The 19,984-nt window shown below is 35.5% G+C and overlaps 1 protein-coding gene across 4 annotated transcripts; it reads left to right on the forward strand.

The window, feature by feature from the left end:
• Positions 1–931: 931 nt before the first annotated feature.
• LOC7462919 (homeobox-leucine zipper protein ATHB-8) lies at positions 932–8,233 on the forward strand. 4 transcript variants are annotated; one of them, XR_002979074.2, is made up of 19 exons: positions 932–1,549; positions 1,686–1,911; positions 2,043–2,202; positions 2,545–2,648; positions 2,765–2,855; positions 3,484–3,579; positions 3,659–3,772; positions 3,859–3,942; positions 4,028–4,183; positions 4,262–4,336; positions 4,526–4,632; positions 4,714–4,906; positions 5,147–5,332; positions 5,468–5,545; positions 5,783–5,917; positions 6,056–6,381; positions 6,507–6,606; positions 7,013–7,280; positions 7,314–7,557. XR_002979074.2 is itself a non-coding variant. In XM_024590447.2 (19 exons), the coding sequence occupies exons 2-19, from the start codon at positions 1,691–1,693 to the stop codon at positions 8,068–8,070; spliced, it is 2,523 nt and encodes an 840-aa protein (XP_024446215.1). In that variant the 5' UTR covers positions 935–1,549; positions 1,686–1,690; the 3' UTR covers positions 8,071–8,233. The 4 variants fall into 4 exon arrangements, 3 of the variants coding, with proteins under 3 accessions (XP_024446215.1, XP_024446213.1, XP_024446214.1); XM_024590447.2 differs by lacking the exon at positions 7,314–7,557 and adding an exon at positions 7,924–8,233 and having other exon boundaries at positions 935–1,549; positions 6,056–6,384; positions 6,510–6,606; positions 7,013–7,162; XM_024590445.2 differs by lacking the exon at positions 7,314–7,557 and adding an exon at positions 7,924–8,233 and having other exon boundaries at positions 938–1,549; positions 7,013–7,162.
• Positions 8,234–19,984: the final 11,751 nt, after the last annotated feature.

Genomic DNA, 19,984 nt, shown 5'->3' on the forward strand with positions numbered 1-19,984 from the left:
CAAATGTCAACCCCACTCGTGCCCCCAGCTTTGCTCTAGGTCAACCCCAAATTGAGTTTTAAAATTATGATAATAACCACTTTTATTCTTACACTAGCCCAGGTCAACCCGACCCTTGACTCGGGTCTTGACCAGTGACCCAGGCTTGCCTCAGATCAACTCTCGAGTTGAATTTTAAAACTATGATAATAACTATTTTTATCTTTACATGTTTTAATTAGACAGTTTTGGAATTGAGAGATTTTTACTAGGATATTTTAGGAATAAAAAATAATAAATATTATCTCTGTAAAATATATCTTTTCTATACCTTCTGTTTTGAAATTACAAAAATTAACTTTAAAATTATTATAGAGATATATTTACTTTTATATCATTGTCTCTATCTCTTCAATCAAACACATTTCTATCTTCACTATATTTATTTTTTATATCATAAAACAATAACCAAATACTACCTTAATGATCTATCATATATCATTACATGATTTATCAATAAAAAAACTTTTATATAAGTACCACTACATTCATTGTTGCATTTATTATCTATACATGTATAAACAGATACATAGATATGTCATAAGTAACCATGCAAATTGCCTATGTGTAGCAACATTAACTTGCAATCATCCTCAAGTCATTTCTATTTGGGAAATTATTTCTTGTTAAATTGTATCAAGTTCCCACATATATAAAAGAAAATGGATTAGAGTAAACATAGTTACGAGAGAAGATAAAGAACGCAAGGCATTTTCATCCACCATGACGATCAAGTCGGCGAAACACACGCGTTGTTAGCAAGAGTACGTATTGCTTTCTCACACCTCCACCTCCACCTCCACCTCCATCTAGAGAGAGGAGGAGGTGATTAGGTAGTGTGTGGGGCTTTAAAGTGGAAAAAAGCTTCAAAGTGCCAAAACCAAAGGGAGGAGTGGAAACAAAAGAAAAGAAAAACAAAGCAGCTCGCCAGCAGCTAAAGCAACAGCAAATAATCTTGCACCAAGCACCAAAGCCATACAGCAATACAGCAACACAGCAACCATACAAGCTGGGGATTAAGAAAAAAATTGAAGAAAATGATGATATTTGATTTGACGTGAGATGACAGGATATGTGAAAACAAAACCAAAAACAAAAAACATGCTCTGATATTCTGTCTGGTATTTGGGGTGTTCTCTTTTACTCCTCTTCCCTTCCTCAATCCCAATATTCCCCTCTGGCCCTCTCCTTTTTCACTTTAAAAAAAAAAAAAAACACTTCAGCTACAACTAGTAAGTAAGAGTCTCTCTGCGCTTCTTTTTAACTCTCATGCCTCACATGTTGTCGACCTAAGAAAATACTTGTCCACTGCGCATAATACCAAGAAAGAAACAAAGGTGTTCTTTTTTAACAAAGGGAGATAAAATCCCTGAACTGGTTGTTATTCTATATTCTTAACAACTCAAACCTTGATTGTTCTTAAGCATGAGCAAGCTTAAGATCCTCCTGCTGGTGTTCGGCCTTTAAGCCAACTAGTATTCTCCGATCTGCGCCGAAGTTTCGCCAAACGGTAATTCTTTCGTTCGTAGCCCTCATGTATGTATTTATCTATCTGGGATGAAGCTTTGGGAATGTTTCTTTTTTTTTTCTTTGTACGTTTTGTTGATTTCTTCGATTCTTGTTCATTTTTGTTGTTTGAATGGTAGAAGGGATGATGGGTGTAAGCTCGACGTGTAAGGATGGAAGTACTAGGATAACAATGGACAACGGAAAGTACGTAAGGTACACACCAGAGCAAGTGGAAGCACTAGAAAGGCTTTACCATGAATGTCCTAAACCAACTTCTACGCGTCGCCAACAGTTGATCAGGGAATGCCCTATTCTTTCTCACATCGAGCCTAAGCAAATCAAAGTCTGGTTCCAAAATCGAAGGTAAAATCCTCTTAGTTACACATAATATTAGACCAAAAGTTAAATGATCTTACTGTTCAAGATTTAGTTTATTTTTTTGGCCTTCGATTCCTTACAATTTTTTGTTTTGTTTTTGTGTTTAATCTGTACAGATGTAGAGAGAAGCAGAGGAAAGAGGCATCGCGGCTGCAAGCTGTGAATAGGAAATTGACGGCAATGAATAAGTTGTTAATGGAGGAGAACGATAGGTTGCAAAAGCAGGTGTCACAGCTGGTGTATGAGAATAGTTACTTCCGCCAGCAGACACAAAATGTAAAGATCTCCCCTTTTTCTTTTTAATTTGTTTTGATTTACTTAAATTATGAGAGAAACTAGGATGAAAAAAAAAAAAAAATGAAATTCAGAACCAATATGGTTCTTTGTTGGGCTATGAATTTTCTTTCCATGTTTAATTCAAGTTGATTTGAGTGCTGTTAGGCCAACATATGATTAGCAATTTCTTTTCATTCCTTAATTCTGTTTGTTGGCTAATTAAATTAGATAACTTTAAGTTTTCGTGGTAATTAGCTGTTACTGAATCTTGGTATATAAAAAAAATATTTTTGTGTCAAATTTTGTTTGATGGTTTCTTGAGTTTAATTTGTTGTTTTGCAGGCTACAACCCTTGCCACCACAGACACAAGTTGTGAATCCGTGGTGACCAGTGGTCAGCACCGCTTGACTCCTCAGCATCCACCAAGGGATGCCAGCCCTGCAGGGTTAGTGGAATATTTGCAGCTTGTTCATGTTGGGTTATTTTCTGGCCTCGTTTTCTACAATTCCTTTGTTGTATTCTACAAAGTGGCTTAAGAGGTTGTGTTTGTATGTTTTCTAGACTTTTGTCCATTGCGGAGGAGAATTTAGCACAGTTTCTTTCGAAGGCCACAGGAACTGCCGTCGAGTGGGTCCAAATGCCTGGGATGAAGGTTACTGCTTACTTTACCATCATTATTTACTTTGTTAATCTCATTCCTTCGTTCTTAGACACTGTTTCGATAAATTAAATAGAAACACTATAATCTTGCCATGCTTCTAAGCAACACCTAGATCTCATCACGCAAATACCTGGGATGCCACTATCCCAATTTTTTTTTTACATGCCAACATGTCCCCTTTTTTTCTGTTGACATGCTTCTCTTCTATCGAAGAAGGTAAGAGAATGTTTAATAACCTAAGTTAGGAAATAAAAACGAGTTCACAAAGCAATCTGACCAATGGATGCATAAAATATTTCACGCCTTCCTGTTAAACCAATAATTTAGTTTATAATATGTTGACAAGGTAAGTTGCTAAAGCAAAAAGGCAGAAATGAGCTTTTCTTTCATTTTAAGCATTATCCAGACATTGTTTCCTGACACATGAGATTCTTCCCCATCTTGATATTCTTAGTCCCATGCTATCCTGTTGCTTGGCAGCAGAACGTGTGCCATAATTAACATTTATTTTAATGTGCTAGTACCAATTAACTGATAATATTTTTTTCTTAAACTTGGGATGGGTCCAAAGTCTTGTTTCTGGTGTTTAATATCCTTTTAATTTTGTGTATCTGTGCAGCCTGGTCCGGATTCCATTGGAATCGTTGCTATTTCTCATGGTTGCACTGGTGTGGCAGCACGTGCATGCGGCCTTGTGGGTCTAGAACCGACAAGAGTATGTCCTTCCTCTGCTTGGTGTAAAGAGTACAATCCTTGGTTGTGAATTAGTGAAGGATTAATTTTTTCCTGTGTAGGTTGCTGAAATCCTTAAGGATCGGCCATCATGGTTTCGTGATTGCCGAGCTGTGGATGTTATCAATGCGATGTCCACTGCAAATGGTGGAACTATTGAACTGCTTTATATGCAGGTATGGAACTCACTGTTTCACTCCAGTTATTTCTGGCTTAGTATTGTTATTGAATCTTCTCACTTGTGAGCTTTGTGTTGGTTCAGCTCTATGCGCCTACAACTTTGGCACCAGCTCGTGACTTCTTGTTACTGCGCTACACATCTGTTTTGGAGGATGGTAGTCTTGTGGTATGTGACAAAGTGTCAAATTTTTATGATTAAAGTCTCTCTCTCTCTCTCGATACGGTGCCAATTTAATTGTGCTGCTTACTAGGTCTGTGAGAGATCACTAAACAACACTCAAAATGGTCCAAGTATGCCACCCACTCAGCATTTTGTGAGAGCAGAAATGTTGCCTAGCGGGTATCTTATCAGACCATGTGAAGGAGGTGGATCAATTATTCATATAGTTGATCATATGGACTTGGAGGTATGCAAATCTTGTCACTTTGTATTATGAGTGTACCTGTTCCCTTGCTATTCGAATTAAATCATTACCTTCATGCAGCCCTGGAGTGTTCCTGAAGTGTTGCGCCCACTTTATGAGTCATCGACGTTGCTTGCCCAGAAGACAACAATGGCGGTAAGACTTTCTCTATTCAAGATATTGTCACTTCATGTTCTTCTGTTGCATTTCTCTTTGCGAAACATATCATGCTATGATTTCTAGCTTGATGGTTTCTCTGCACTAAACGAAGGATAGTGTAATTTTGATGGACATCAACTTTCTATTTATCCAAGGAATCTGATATAACCATGGCATTTTATGCAGGCTTTACGCCATTTGAGGCAGATTTCTCAAGAAATTTCCCAGCCAAATGTCACTGGTTGGGGAAGAAGACCTGCAGCTCTACGTGCACTAAGTCAAAGACTGAGCAAGTATATAGCGGTTACTCTTTGGACTAAACTTGTAAGTATTATCATCGACACATCAGGGTCTTAACACATCCTATTTTACAGGGGCTTCAATGAAGCTGTTAATGGATTTGCTGATGAGGGATGGTCTTTGTTGGAAAGTGATGGCATTGATGATGTAACAGTTCTTGTAAACTCTTCTCCTACCAAAACGATGGGAGTAAATTTTTCGTATGACAATGGATTTCCATCCATGAACAACGCAGTGCTTTGTGCAAAAGCATCCATGTTATTACAGGTAAGTTCAGTGCTTGTGTTCAATGACAGCAGGATATCTGTAGAATTTGAAAATGATACTTCTACAAACATTAGATGCTGAATGTATAATTTGTCGGTATGTAAATCAAGGAGTTGCAACTTTGTCAGCTGAAACATCCTTCATGGTCAATAATCGTATCACTTTCTACCTTAAAAGAAACTAACTAGCAATTCAACGAAGTGATTTTCTTTTCTTTCTTTCTTTCTTTTTGTCATGTAGAACGTGCCTCCAGCAATACTTCTCAGATTCTTGCGTGAACATCGATCAGAATGGGCAGACAATGGAATTGATGCTTATGCAGCTTCGGCCATTAAAGCTGGTCCTTGCAGCTTGCCAGTGTCTCGAGCTGGAAATTTTGGGGGTCAAGTTATCCTCCCCCTGGCTCACACAATTGAGAATGAAGAGGCAAGTACTCCACTGTTTGATCATTTGGGTTTCAATATTTTCTCATTTTTGGTTCCATCCTCTGACAAAAATCCTTGCACTTTGCTGTTTTCTAATGCCATGGCATAGCTGAATAATACTGTCTGTCCATTGCAGTTTATAGAGGTCATTAAGCTTGAAAATATGGGCTATCGGGAGGACATGCTCATGCCGGGTGATGTTTTCCTGTTACAAGTAAATGTTACTTCATCTTGATTAATTTTCATTACTACAGATATTTCACTTTGTGTTTATATTAAGTTTTATCTTTTTTTTTTTTTTTATCTTTTTTTTTTAAGTTGCCAACACTTATTATAGCATCCACTCTTGCAAAAGAGTTAAGTTACCACGTTTGTTTTTATCCAAACAAAATGTACTTAAATTCGTTTTCGTTGTTGATTTCTAATGTTCATGGTTACCTTATTTCTTCAGCTTTGTAGTGGCGTGGATGAGAATGCTGTTGGCACTTGCGCAGAACTCATCTTTGCCCCAATTGATGCGTCCTTTTCTGATGATGCTCCAATTATTCCTTCTGGTTTCCGCATAATTCCTCTTGATTCTGGGATGGTGAGTGTTCATATAAGACAAGTGGAAATGATGTCTTGCTGTTTTTGTCATGTTATTAGTGTTCTTGTTGATCTATTAAAAACTGCTGCTTGATGTCTGTTCCTACTTCCTGACCTTTTTCCCATTCATGTGATGCAGGATGCGTCGAGTCCAAACCGCACACTTGACCTTGCATCTGCTCTGGAGGTTGGACCTGCTGGAAACAGAGCATCAGGTGATCTTTCAGGCCGCAGTGGGTGCACAAAATCAGTAATGACGATAGCATTCCAATTTGCATTTGAGATGCACCTTCAAGAGAATGTAGCATCCATGGCTCGGCAGTATGTTCGTAGTATCATAGCTTCTGTTCAGCGGGTAGCATTAGCGCTCTCCCCTTCTCATTTTGGTTCTCATGCTGGTTTTTGGCCACCACATGGAACCCCTGAAGCGCACACACTTGCTCGTTGGATATGCGAAAGCTACAGGTGTGGCACTTTGATCTTTGTCTTGGATCCTTGTATCTATATCTACTTATCCTAAACACTCGTATCTACTTAATTTGTTTTTCATTTCAATGATTTAGCCTAAAACTGTCTGATCTTATTTCCAGGATCTATCTAGGTGTGAAACTGCTTAAAAATGAAGGAAGTGATTCTATTCTTAAAACACTCTGGCATCACTCTGATGCACTAGTGTGCTGCTCTTTGAAGGTATTTCTAAAATACAGATACAATTTTATTCTCTATATCACAGTCTACTTTAAAATATTCTCTAATCATTGGGGACATTTATGTATTTCATTGTTGTTGTATGATGCACTATAGTTTGACAAGAGAATGGCACTGAAACAATATGCATTGTCCTGGACATAACCCTCCCCTTTTGTCTTAAAATGACGAGATGCTTCATGTCCCTTCTAGGAACTAGCTTCTAAAATCTTCTCTTCCCATCAGCCTATTGCATTGTGCTCTAGTGCAGATTTGACCTTTATTGTCTCCATATGAATCAATAATTGTTTATTTTCTAATCAAGGAACTTTATTCTTCTCCCTTTCCGCATTGCAGAACATAGATTTGCATTATTAAAATATGTTAACTTAATTAGTGCTCTCTGCAGACTCTGCCGGTTTTCACATTTTCAAATCAGGCTGGACTTGACATGCTTGAGACAACTTTGGTTGCTCTTCAAGACATCACTTTGGAAAAGATATTTGATGATAATGGAAGGAAAACATTGTGCTCAGAGTTCCCACAAATAATGCAGCAGGTACAATAACTATTAGAATGCACGTAAGGCAAGTTGGTAAGAAAAATTAACGCAGAAGAATAAAGGATCGTCTAAACAGGAACTGGGGGGATGTAGGGAAACACGAAAGGAAATTTATGTTCTAACTAGGATATAAATGCCTCCATCTCAGGTCCCTAGCATTTCCTGAGCTTCAAATCTCTATATGTTCTCAATTTGTTTTGCAAGGTCAATGGCGCCAGTAAGAGAATGCCAAGAACCTTGGCGATGAGTATTTAGTGACCAAATGTTAAGTAAACATCTGGGAAACAATAGAACACATTTTTCTCAAGCTTTATGAGCTTATGCAATCGAAATAGGTTTCCTGATATTAAGGAATAATGTTTTCCCTTGAAAATTAACACGCAACCTTTAAAGCAAGTGAGAAACTGAATTGTCTTTTTAGGGCTAAACATACGGATCATAATTCCATGTAATACACATTTAAGTTTTGGCTGATTTAGCATGAACATTCTCACTTGGATCCATTGAATGTAACCCCACCTTTTGATGGGCGTGCTTTAGCTTTATACAAACTAAAAATGTTGAACTAAAACTAAATTCCCTTACTGGCTGCCTGTGAAGGTCCTTTTTTTTTTTATTTAGAGATGTGCTATCAAAGTTGGTTCCTTTGATAGCTAATACTTGTTTTCATGCCAGGTTGATCCACTAAAAGAAAAGTAACTGTTTTCCTCCATTTTATCAAGTATTGTTGTTAACTTGTTGCAAATTGCTGTCAGCAGGGTTTTATGTGCCTTCCAGGTGGTATCTGCCTGTCAAGTATGGGAAGGCCAGTCTCCTATGAGAGAGCAGTGGCATGGAAGGTATTGAACGAAGAAGAAAGCGCTCACTGCATTTGCTTCATGTTCATGAACTGGTCTTTTGTGTGACACTTTGGAGAAAACATAAATCCTGAAAGTAAACAGATTAGAACAAACTGAAACTGGTTCAGAAGCTTTGAAGTGCTTTGATACTGTAATGAGCATGATGCAGCAATGGCATCTGGGACCCCGTTTTTTGTTGCCCATCTCTGTGTATGGCCCCTTTTTTTAACGTTGCTCTTCTCTTTGCATTCTGCTCTATACTTTATTTAAAAAGTCTAAGCTTATCTCTCCCACCTAACAAGGCAATCTGTCTACGCTCATGTTAAAGAAAGTCCCACCATTGCTTGCTGCACTTCTCTTTGTATTTCGTCTTTCTATGTGAATTGAAATGATGCGTCGATGAAGAAATGTGCAGTGTATAACCTTAAAAACGACAGGTTACAAGGGAAAGTACTGGAACCACTTATCTCACAAGAAATATATAAATAAAATTAAGAATCAATCATGTAGATGAGCCACTGAAGGGTTCCTAGACAAAAAAAAAAAAAAAAAAATCAAAATTTTCATGAGCGTGAACCCAAAAACAAAATAATGCATGCCACTAAGGTTATTCATGAAGAAATTAACAGTTGAAAAGGACAAGAGGCCAGAGCCCTCTTGGAAGCCTGGTTTTTGACGTCGGGGGAGGGGTTGGATTTGATTGATGACCATGCACTAGAATCTACGTGGCATGATGGCTATGAGATTTTATAAAGTTTGAGACAAAATCGTTGCTTTAATACTCAATTTGAAATTATGATTGAGTAGATTCTTAGACAAATGATCAAGACATGTTAATTGAAATATTATGCATCTTACTTTCTGTGGCCTTAGTTTCATTCCGTACATATTATCTCTTTTATTAGAAAAACTAGGGTAAAACTCCTTTATTGTCCATATATATTTTTTCCCTTTATATTTTTTTAATTCAAATTTTTAATTTTTTCTTTCTAGATTTTTTTTTAATTTTATCTTTTAATATTTTTTTAATATTTAATTAATCTTATTTTTGTTATCATATCATTAAGTAAACCTAGTAGAGTCCATGATCCAAATCACGAGTTTGACGGGTTAAGCTACGAAATCTAAACCAATCTAATATGTCGTCGTCTCAATATTAAAATAAAAGATTCATATTAATTTTTTTTTGAAAGACAAACCACGTTGTTTATCAGTCATCTGGGTTGTCTTTAGGCTTGATAAGTCAATTGGATTACTTCGAGGTAAATCTCATGCGAGTTAATTTAAAACCGGAGCTAGGCAAGGGGTCAAGTTAAGAGATTTCAATTTTATAAACATTTATTTTTGTTATTATATCACATTGGAAAAACTCTCATACTGGTTAATTTTAAATCCAAACTAGGCAAAGAGTCAGATTTCAAGGCTGAACCGTTAAGTCGGGGCCATTTTTTTCCTTTTTTTTAAATTCCATCTGATAATCCCGTTTCTATTCCCTGTATGTTAAGAAGGACTTTGCTAACACTTTGAAACCACAAATCAGTAACCAAATAAATATAAATATGAAAAACTTAAATGGATAAGTTATTTGGTTACGAAGGGAAAACCTTTTAAATAACTTTTGAAAAGATTAAAAACCATCCGAGACAACCAAAACAAGGATAAACAACTTTCACTAGTTTAGAATATTACAAGAGGAGTATTTTTTTTTATTACAAATCCTTTGTGACTATACTAACTTACTTGTCAAGACAAACACTGCATTTTATCTACTACCGCAATAGCTTGCTAGAACACTTGACGATCTTCAAACTGTTATCATCTTAAATAGCACATCCAGCTGCTAACAATTTACACAGGAACTCTCCCTAGGAGTCTGCAGGCTCTCCAACTCTTCTATGAACAATTCTCCTTGATTATTTTCTTCACACTCCACTTGTGTGTTAAGAGTATATGCTGCGAAACTCTATATAATTTTTTAGTTGGTTTGACACTCTTACTTCGCTGCAACTGCTGCTCTACTCTGTGTTTCTCTCGCTCTATTTATGCTTTGGATTGTCCTTCCTTATATATATATATATATCCATGTGATAATGATAAGAAAATTTAATAAACATTATCTTCAAGCTTTTTAGTTTGTTACGCTCTTAATAGACTGCTATTCGTGTTTCACAAAAACACTGCTCTAACAGTTATCTTTTGATAACTTGTATTTATCTTCTTTTGATAAAACCAATATGAACTTCCTAAATAATTTATCAAAGCAAACTACATAATTACATAAATTAATCACGTTAAATCTTATAAGATAAACTTGTTAATTCTTTATATAATTTGGATAAACTACTAATCTAAACAAATTAATCTTTAATAATGCAAATATTCCTTCACTAATCAAAGCCAAATATTTTGAGATTTATAATCTTCCCCTTTGGTTGATTTGTGACAAAACATAATAAGGATGAATTAGCATGCAAGTAGTTTAGATAGTTTGATTATAAACATAATCTTCATTAAAGTATTCTTGCAAGCACTATTGAAATAATGTTATTTAACATGAGAACAATTAATAATATATATGCAACAACATTCTAGTAGTTCTTAACATGTTTCATGCAATTAGTTCATAACCTTTTCAAAGAACTTCACATGTTGCATCCTAATAGTTCATAATTTGTTAAAAAGATTATTATGCTTTAGATATTGTAATGCAACTACATGCATCAAGTTCAAAGTGCATCAAGTATTCATCATAGAGATTCCTATGCTAACAAAATATCCTAATTATTACAGAACATTAGTGATTATAAAATCAGTAAAATATCCTATGCATCATTAATGATTATAAAATCAGTAAAACTCCAGAAATAGTAAAATTAGGCTTGGTTGCATGTTTGCTTTATATCTCTCCCTTGTATATACAACATTGTCTCCCTCTTGGTTTGGCACCAATCCTATTTCTCATCTTCATCAACAAAAAATTGATGCACTTGTTCGACATCCAAACATAGTTGAACAAGTTTGTCATTAACTTGCATAATATCTTGTTGCATATCTATTAGCAATATATCAACTGCATCAATCCCCTGTTCCCACTTACCACTAAAACTATCAAACTTGTTTGATAATACTTATAATTGTTCTATAATAACAAGGAGCAGGGGGTTGATTTGAGGAGTTTTGAGCTGAAAGGAGGTAGACTTTTTATGATATGATCACTTTTTATTGACCACAACTTTAGATTTGACAAAAGTTACAGTTGAGATCTTTCCATACATCTTAACTATTGACTCACTATCATGTAAAGGTACTTTGACCATGATAGCTATCCTAGTTATCAAACCACCAAAATGTAGACTCTTTTTTTTTAGTACGTTAAGATGTGTGTTGCACCCTCGCGGCGGAGCGCGGCGACCCTCGATTAATTTCGGGTTTTTTCTATTTATGGATAAAGGAGTCGCCACCTAGTATTTTGGTCACTAGGAACCCTAACTGGTCTTTTAGAGATTCTAAGGCAAGGGACTGGTTGCGTAAAGGGAAGATATTAGCACCCCTAGTACGCCCTACATAAGGTAAGCTGCTTGGTATTTGGTTTGTCTTATAATTGCTATGGTGTTGGTGTTTTCTAATCCCACCAGTTTTCCTAGGTTTGATTCAAACTAAATTTATTGAGATAGAAATCCAAGGAGATTCCATGTGCTTTAAAAGCTCATTTTCCCCTTAGTATTTCAAGAGTTTGCGACTCGTAAATTGCAAGGAGGAGGGACAGAAATTTAGAAATCTAAGGAAATTCAGGGCGTTTTAAAAACCTATTTTTGCCTTAGTGTTTCATACTCTCACGGCTCGTAAACCGAGTAAAAAATTGAAATGTCCTCGATTATAGTCAAGGCTTCTTTCAAGGATGTGTGACGACTTATTATTCCTAGAAAATTATTTTGGATATTTACCACTTAGGGTTTCTTTATCCAAATATTAACAGTGAATAATAACAAGTTATTCCCAATAATATTTTGGATATTCATCCCTTTGGGATTTCTTTATCCAAACATTAACGGTGAATAATAGAGGAATTCCCCCCAAAATAAGTTTTTTTTTATTTTTTTGGAATATTGGCCAATACCCTTTGGAGTTTTACAAACATGTTGTAAAATCCAGAAATGCAAGAAAATAATTTTTGTTGTGTTTAAGAAATCCATGCGAAAACACATTTCGAAACTTCCAATAATTGTTTTTTTTTAAAAGAGGAAATTCAAAGTATGTTAGGATATTGGCTGTATGCATGAAAACATTTTTTTTTTCATATATATGTATATTTGCCGCATTTGCGTCGAAAACCGGGTATTCTAAATATGAGATTTCTATTTTTACAATATAAAAACACAAAAAAAAAAAAAAAATACACATGCCTTGCCTTGGTACTGTTCAAGTGAATTAAATTTCACTTGAACAGTAACAAATGCAACTAAGAATGCATGCAAAGGATGGGAATAAAAGACAATTTACCTGGTCTGCTGGCGATACAGTCCTTCGTTGTCTGCGTTCGTCTGGAGTTCTTTTGTGTTGCTTACCTCTTTCTCCTTTCTTCTCCATGTTTTCTTCTTTTTTTTTCTCTTCTTCTCTATTTAGCTTTTCTTTTCTTGAAAGCTAGCGCTGAGACGGACGAAGACGACAGGTGCTGAAGCTTCTGCGCTCAGCCAGTGGTCGTTGCTTCTGGGGACAGCGAAAGCGATGGCCACGCTGGTTTTGGTCTCTGTTCGTTTTCTCTACTTCTGTTGATGCTTTATCTGGAGATGACAAAGATAATGGCGATGAAGGCGTGTTGTGCTGGTGGAGCTGTCGTGCTTGCCTCTGTGTTTTCCTTGCTTTCGACTGTGTCGTTCTTATGGTTTTCTCTGCCCTGCCTCTCTCTCGTTTCTTCTTCCTCTCTTCCTCTCTTTTTTTTTTCACAGTGATGAAAGGATCAAAGAAAGAACCCCTCTGTTCCCTTGTTATCTGCACTATCCTCTCTTCTCACTATCTTTTTCTTTTTTCATTTTTCTGCTCTCTCCCTTTCCTGCTCCTTTCTTCGTCTTTTCTGTCCTGCTTCCCTTCTTTTTTTTTCATCATTCTTTTTCTGTTTTCTCTCCTCCCTCTGGGTCATCAGAGGGGGCTTATACATAGTCTAATATATCTCTATTTAGGAAAGATTCAATACATTAATTCTAGGATGCAAATCCCTGCTGATTTGCAGTAAAAAAACACAAAAAGGAAACTGAAATATTCTAATTCCTATTCTAATTTTAGCAATTAGTTTCAATGATCCAAAGGGTGGTACAACTCCTTTCTTTCCTTCCATAGCTGGGACCATGAGGCACCAGTTGTTTCCTTTGAAATGAAGCAATAAAAAAGTGGTCTGCAGCTCTCCAATCCAGCAAGAGAAACATGGAAACTAGTAGGAAATTTACAAAGAAAAAGGAAAGAAATCAGATGGGTAAGGGTGTCTCCTGTAAAGTCTTATTTTCCTTATTCGGTGTGGTAGAAATCCCATCATTTATGATGATCCAGATCCCCTCTCCAGCTTCCAATATCCTTCTTCAATTAAATCCCTCATTTCAGCACTTTTCATGGTCCAAAAAAAATCCTTCGAATCAGGTTGCGAACTTGGGCTAAACCCTTCTCGCGGCAAGATTCTCTTCTTTCACATTAGATATTCAAATGAGAATATCTTGAGCTTCTGATATTGAAATCAAGCGATTCAAAAGCCCAAATTCATCTACACGTCCAGGACTACAACTTTGATGAAGGATTCGAAGTGAGATAAAATCGTTTTAGAGAATAGAATCTGACAGTAATCTGGTTGGTCAAAAAGGGTCTCTTGATCTAATTCAGAAACTGACACTGCCGAGCATCCTGATATGACTGAGAGTATGACCTAAGAACAAATCAACTAAATTTGTGACAGAAATAGAGTCTTCAGTGCAAAACTTGGGTCAGGATCCTTCTCGCGGCAGAATTCTCTACTTTCATGTTAGATATTCAAACGAGAATATTGTGAGCTTTTGATATCGAAATAAAGTGATTCAAAAGTCCCAAATTCATCTACCCTTGTAGAGCTACAACTTTCATAAAGGATAAAAAATGAGATAAATTCGTTTTGAAGAACATAATTGCAACCAAACTCGGCTGGAAACCTTCTCGCGACAGGATTCTATGCTTTCACGCTAGATTTCAAATAGGAATATTTTGAGCTTATGATATCGAAATCAAGAAATTCAAAAGCCCAAGTTCATCTACGTGTCCCGGACTACAACTTTGATGAAGGATTCGAAGTGAGATAAAATCGTTTTAGATAACAGAATCTGGCAGGAATCTGGTTGGTCAAAAAGGTTTTCTTGATCTGACGATGTCAAACATCCAAATCTGACTGTGAGTCTGATCTAAGAACAGTGATCCCTAGGACCCAACAAAGGTGTAGGTCAATTTTTTAACATGTCATGAGTGACAGAATATAGCTAGGATGGTCAGATATCGTATGAAACTAAGTCAGAATCAGAGCCTAAGTTGGAACAAACAATTGCAATTGCAGCAGAATCAAATTTTTTAAAATGCAAATTCTGAGGGATTTATATGAAGACTCATTATCAGCCTAAGAAACCTGACGCTTTTGGCAGCAAAGGGGGAGGATAAAAAGAGTAGAAAACAGCTCAAACAGGGTTCAAAAAAATATTTCTTTCTCCTCCGCTTTTGTCAATTTTCCAGCAAACATGAGCTACACTCCTGCACTTGGTTCAAAAGGGGTACACACCATCTTCAGCACGCGGGGTCCAAAAAAAAGTAACAACAATGCGTATAAAGAAAAATATGAACAGGGATAAGAGAGGCATATCCCAAGAAATACGATGAATCCGTTATTCAGATTCAAAAGTCATGAAGCTTATAAGATTAAGACAAATAGACTACAAGAAAGCTCAAAAAGCTAAACAACATCAAACCAAAATGAAACAACATAAATAAATAAAGAAATCAAAGCTGCTAAGTAGATTTTATTTTTACAGATATTTGGTACCAGGATTCTGTGTAGAAGTTGTAATCTCAATAATTTGAATATCTCTTCCACTATATCATGCTGTGATCGATAACGCTGATTGAAGACATAATTATTCCTCTAATTCCATATAAGGTAAATTATGACAGAGAGTGACAATCATGCTAGAATATGCATGAAGTCCTTCCTCATCCGAAACAAAAGGGAAGCCTACTAAAGAAAAGGGTGCCATGACATAGAAGGCCAAGGTAATAAAGTCCTGTATGAGATCTCTCTCCATATTGAACCCGAGAAGGAGCACTCAAAAAATAAATGATCATGGGTCTCCACATGTGAACCACATAAGATACATATCATAGATGTGACGATCTGGAAAGTCTATAGTCTGTTCATAATGTGAAGATGACCCAAAGAGGCAAGCCATAAGATGAATGAGTATTGTGGGATATGTCCTGGAAACCAAAGAAGATGGTGCATGGTATTCTTAGGCTTGGTATCTCGAAATGCCTACCAAGCTGAATAATTAGAGAACCTCCCTATAAAATGACATGTCCAAACATAGTGATCCGGAGAGCTAACCCGGGTGTGGAATCTAATGCAATTTTATATCTACTAGAGGTCTTGACTATTTGAAAGAAAGTCCCAACCACCATCCTCAATAATGTCTGTAACCTTTGCATCCTAAGACAATCTAGTAGATGATAGAGTCCTGAAAGGCAAAAGGTCACATAAATGATGTCCATCTAGCAACCAATAATCTAGCCATAGAGAAGTCATAGAGCTATCACTAATGAAAGAGACAAACATACCCTTACATCAATCTTGAATCTGAAGAATCTTCGGCCACGACCAATAAGATACTAAAGTAGCCTGACATGCCAAAATGATCTACTTCTGAGTAGTACAGAATGCACTCAAGTTAACCAAACTAAGGATCTGTATAAAAGTAGCCTCCAAACATGCTTGAGGATAGCTGCTCTATTCCAAGTCTCGACCCTTTTAATCCCCCCACCCTCCTGCAGAGGATAACAAATCAAAGCCTAAGCCACCTTTGCCTTTGAAGGGGAAATAGATGAACCCTTCCAAAGAAAGACAGTTAACAAGCCCTTAGTCTTTCTGATAATAGAACAAGGATGGATAAACATATTAGACTAATATACCTGGATGAAAAAGAGAACGAATTTGATCAGTTACAAATGACCAGCATATGTAAGAGGTCCACAACTTGATCTTAAAGATTGTTATCATGCAAAGGATAACAAATCGAAGCCTAAGCCACCTTTGTCTTTGAAGGGGAAATAGATGAACCCTTCCAAAGGAAGGCAGCTAACAAGCCCTTAGTCTTTCTGATAATAGAACAAGGACGGATAAACATAGTAGACCAATATACCTGGATGAAAAAGAGAATGAATTTAATTAGTTACAAATGAGCAGCATATGTAAGAGGTCCACAACTTGATCTTAGAGAGAATCTGCTCAACCAAATCCATGCAGTCATTATGTTTCAATCGAGTAGTAATAAAAGGGACCCCCTAAGTATCTGACCGGTAGGGAGCCTAACCTGAAACCCAAGAGATCCAAAAGATTAAAGTATTTGGATTTTTTTCTTAATAGAATAGCCCAAATATATTTTGAATAGTCATCCACAATGACCATGATATACTTCTTTCCACCCAGACTCTCAATTTAAGTTGGACCCATTAGGTTTATATTTAACCATTCAAGGAGTCTTGAGTTTAGAATGTCAGTGGTTTTCATATTTTGAGTCTTAGTTTGTTTTCCTTCCTAACATGCTCCACACACCATTTTCTTGATTGGACGCAAATTTGGTAGACCATGTACTGTTTTTCTTTGAGAGATCTTTGACAAGTCTCTAAAGTTGGTATGGCCATGACATTGATGACAAATTCTTTACTAAGGATTCAAATTTTTAAACTAACCTTTATCTCCTGACATATGTCTAGAACAACCACTATCTAAGTACCACAAATTGTTATTCATTGTTATCAAACTCTTGATTTTTCATAACCTACTAACTTACCAAGTTTCCTTTCTATAATACACAATTGATTTAATACTAAGTCAATTTATAATCTAGATCTTGATTCTTATTAGAAACTCCATTTCCTAGATTGAAACAATTTATTTTTGCATGTCTTAAAATTCCATATTGTTGATAAATATGAATAAACTTACCTTTCAACTTACCTGTTTGGACTTTGTTTGACTCGTTTCTAGGCATAACATACTCTTCTAGTTTACCTTTTATAAAGGTAATTCCTATGGAAGAGAAGGTTATTGATGTATTGTTGATTAAATTTCAATGCCTCATGTATCATAGACCTATATGATCAGTGCTGACCATTTCAGCTTTTAATAGTTAATCAAGTTTTTATGTTGTGACTGTTCCTTTGACTATTTGCACACTATCAGTTCTTTATTAAGTGCTTTGAGCTTAGTGAGAGATTTAGATATCATTTTTTGACTCATTTCTTTTTGCAAAGTCTTTGCCCCTATTATCTTTAATATTGTTCTTTTTCTTAAACATGAATTTTCTGAATTTTCTATCTACAAGAGAAATATCTTCACTATTAATATCATTATCAAAAGAATACACACGTTCTTTCTTAACATATTTAAGTGCAATGGACTTCCCTTTCTTTTGATAAGACAATGTAGATTTATTAGTTTGTAAGGAACCAACCAATTCTTCAACACGACATATATTGTCTAGATCCTTGCTTTTTTTTTTTTTTTTATGGATATTACCTTTGGCTGAAATCTTTCAGGAAAGGATCTTAGAATCTTCCTTACAATTCTCAAGTCCTCTATTTTTTTTCATATAGATTGAACTTGGAATTTAAAATATTGTTAAATTTTGCATAGAACTCATTAAAAGATTCATCTTTCAACATTTTTATCTCCTCAAATCTTGAGGTTAACATTTGGAATTATTCACTATCTTGTTTCCCTCGTAAGTAACTTAAAGAATATCCCATGCTTTTTTGGCTATCTCACACATGAAGATTCTTTTGAATTCACTTAGAGACACTTTCATGAATATAGCATTCGGCCTTTATTATTCCAATTACCATCAATGGATTTATCTATGGTCCAGTTGCTAAAAAGTGTTTTAGGCTTGGTCCATCCATACTCAACTGAGTGCCAGACTTTCTCATCTAGTGATTTGAAAAAATCTTTCATCCTCACCTTCTAGTAGACATAGTTCTCACCATTAAGTTGCGGTGGTGAAGTTAGTGTTAACATGTTCAACAAGGAAAATAGTTCTCACTCTAAATTGAGTGACCTTGCTCTAATACCACTTGATAGTCTTTTTTTTCACTCTATATGTTAAGAAGCACTTTGCTAATACTTTGCAACCACTAATCAGTAACCAAATAAATATAAGTATGAAAAACTTAAATGAACAAGTTAGTTGGTTACGAAGGGAAAACCTTTTGAAGAACTTTTCAACAGATAAAAAACCTTCCGGGGCAGCCAAACTTAGGATAAACAACTTTCATTAGTTTAGAAGATTACAAGAGAATGATTTTTTTACTACAAATCTTTTGTAACTATACTACTTTACTTGTCAAGATAAACACTATGTTTTGTCTTCTATTGTAGTAGCTTGCCAAAACACATGATAATCTTTAAACTATTTTCATCCTAACTAGAACATCATATTCCTAACTGGAACATCCAATTGCTAACAACTAACACATGAACTCCCCCTAAGAGTCGGCAGACTCTCCAACTCTTTAGTGAACAATTCTCATTGAGCATTTTCTTCGCACTTCACTCGTGTGTGAAGAGTATATGGTGCATAACTCCATCTAACTCCTTAGCTGGTTGGGCACTTTTGCTTCGCTGCAAGTGCTGCTCTCTCTTTATTTATGCTTCAAATTGTCCATCTCTATATACATATGTGTGACAAGAATAAGAACCGTTTATAAACATTATCTCCAAGCTTCCTAGTCTTTTACGTTCTTAACAGACTTTTATTCGTGTTGCATAAAAACACTTTTCTGACTGTTATCTTTGGATAACTTGTATTTATCTTCTTTTGATAAAACCTATCTAAACTTCCTAAATAATTTATCCAAATAAACTATATAATTACAAAAATAACCATGCTATATCCTACAAAATAAACTTGACTAATTCTTTATCTAATTTGGATACACTATCAATCTAAATAAATTCATCTTTAACAACACAAATAGTTCTTCACTAATCAAAGTCAAATACTTTAACATTTACACCATCTTCCTTTTTTCTTTCTTTCGATTGAATACTTTATGACTTTGTTTTTCCAATTTTATTATTTAACATTTGGGTGATTTTGAGTTGGTCATCATAATTTATTTTAGTCTACTTTCTATGAATTTATTGCAATCTCAAACAAACATCATTATATTTGATTGATGCTGAATTTCATGAGTGTCTACTTTTATTATAATATCAATAAGTTAAAAAAAGTTTTTAAAAGCAATGTTGCTAAATCCAATGGAGTCCATGATCTAGGTCATGGGTTTGACGAATTAAGCCACGAAGCCCTAGTCAATCCAACTTGTCGCTGTTTTAATATTAAAAAAAGATGTCATCTTGAAATTTTTTAAAATCAAACTATACTTTTTACCAATAATTCATGTTATTTTTTGACCTGCTAAGTCGATGAGGTCATGTCAAGAAAACTATCATGTGAAGCAATTTTAAACTCAAGATAGACAAGAATCAGGTTGAGCGGTTTCAAAGTTGACCTACTAGATCATGTTTAATAACAATATCAAATAATTCTTAGTGAACTGAATATTTTTTTTCACATTCAAATTTTTTTTATTCTATCTGTGTGCAGGCTATAAAATAGTATATTAATTCCTGAAGAGAGTTGCATGCACAATCGCATATATAAACTTCTGGTGATTTAAGATAATTCCTTGAGCGATTAACTTTTAA

Source organism: Populus trichocarpa, chromosome 18 (genome assembly GCF_000002775.5).
Source record: "Populus trichocarpa isolate Nisqually-1 chromosome 18, P.trichocarpa_v4.1, whole genome shotgun sequence".
Taxonomy (NCBI): Eukaryota; Viridiplantae; Streptophyta; class Magnoliopsida; order Malpighiales; family Salicaceae; genus Populus; species Populus trichocarpa.

Excerpts from the sequence above, each read along its gene's own strand:
- LOC7462919 (XM_024590447.2), top strand. The coding sequence starts at position 1,691 with ATGATGGGTGTAAGCTCGACGTGTAAGGATGGAAGTACTAGGATAACA. Across the intron at positions 2,203-2,544 it reads TCCGCCAGCAGACACAAAAT|GCTACAACCCTTGCCACCAC; the intron begins GTAAAGATCTCC and ends GTTGTTTTGCAG. Across the intron at positions 4,184-4,261 it reads TTGATCATATGGACTTGGAG|CCCTGGAGTGTTCCTGAAGT; the intron begins GTATGCAAATCT and ends ACCTTCATGCAG.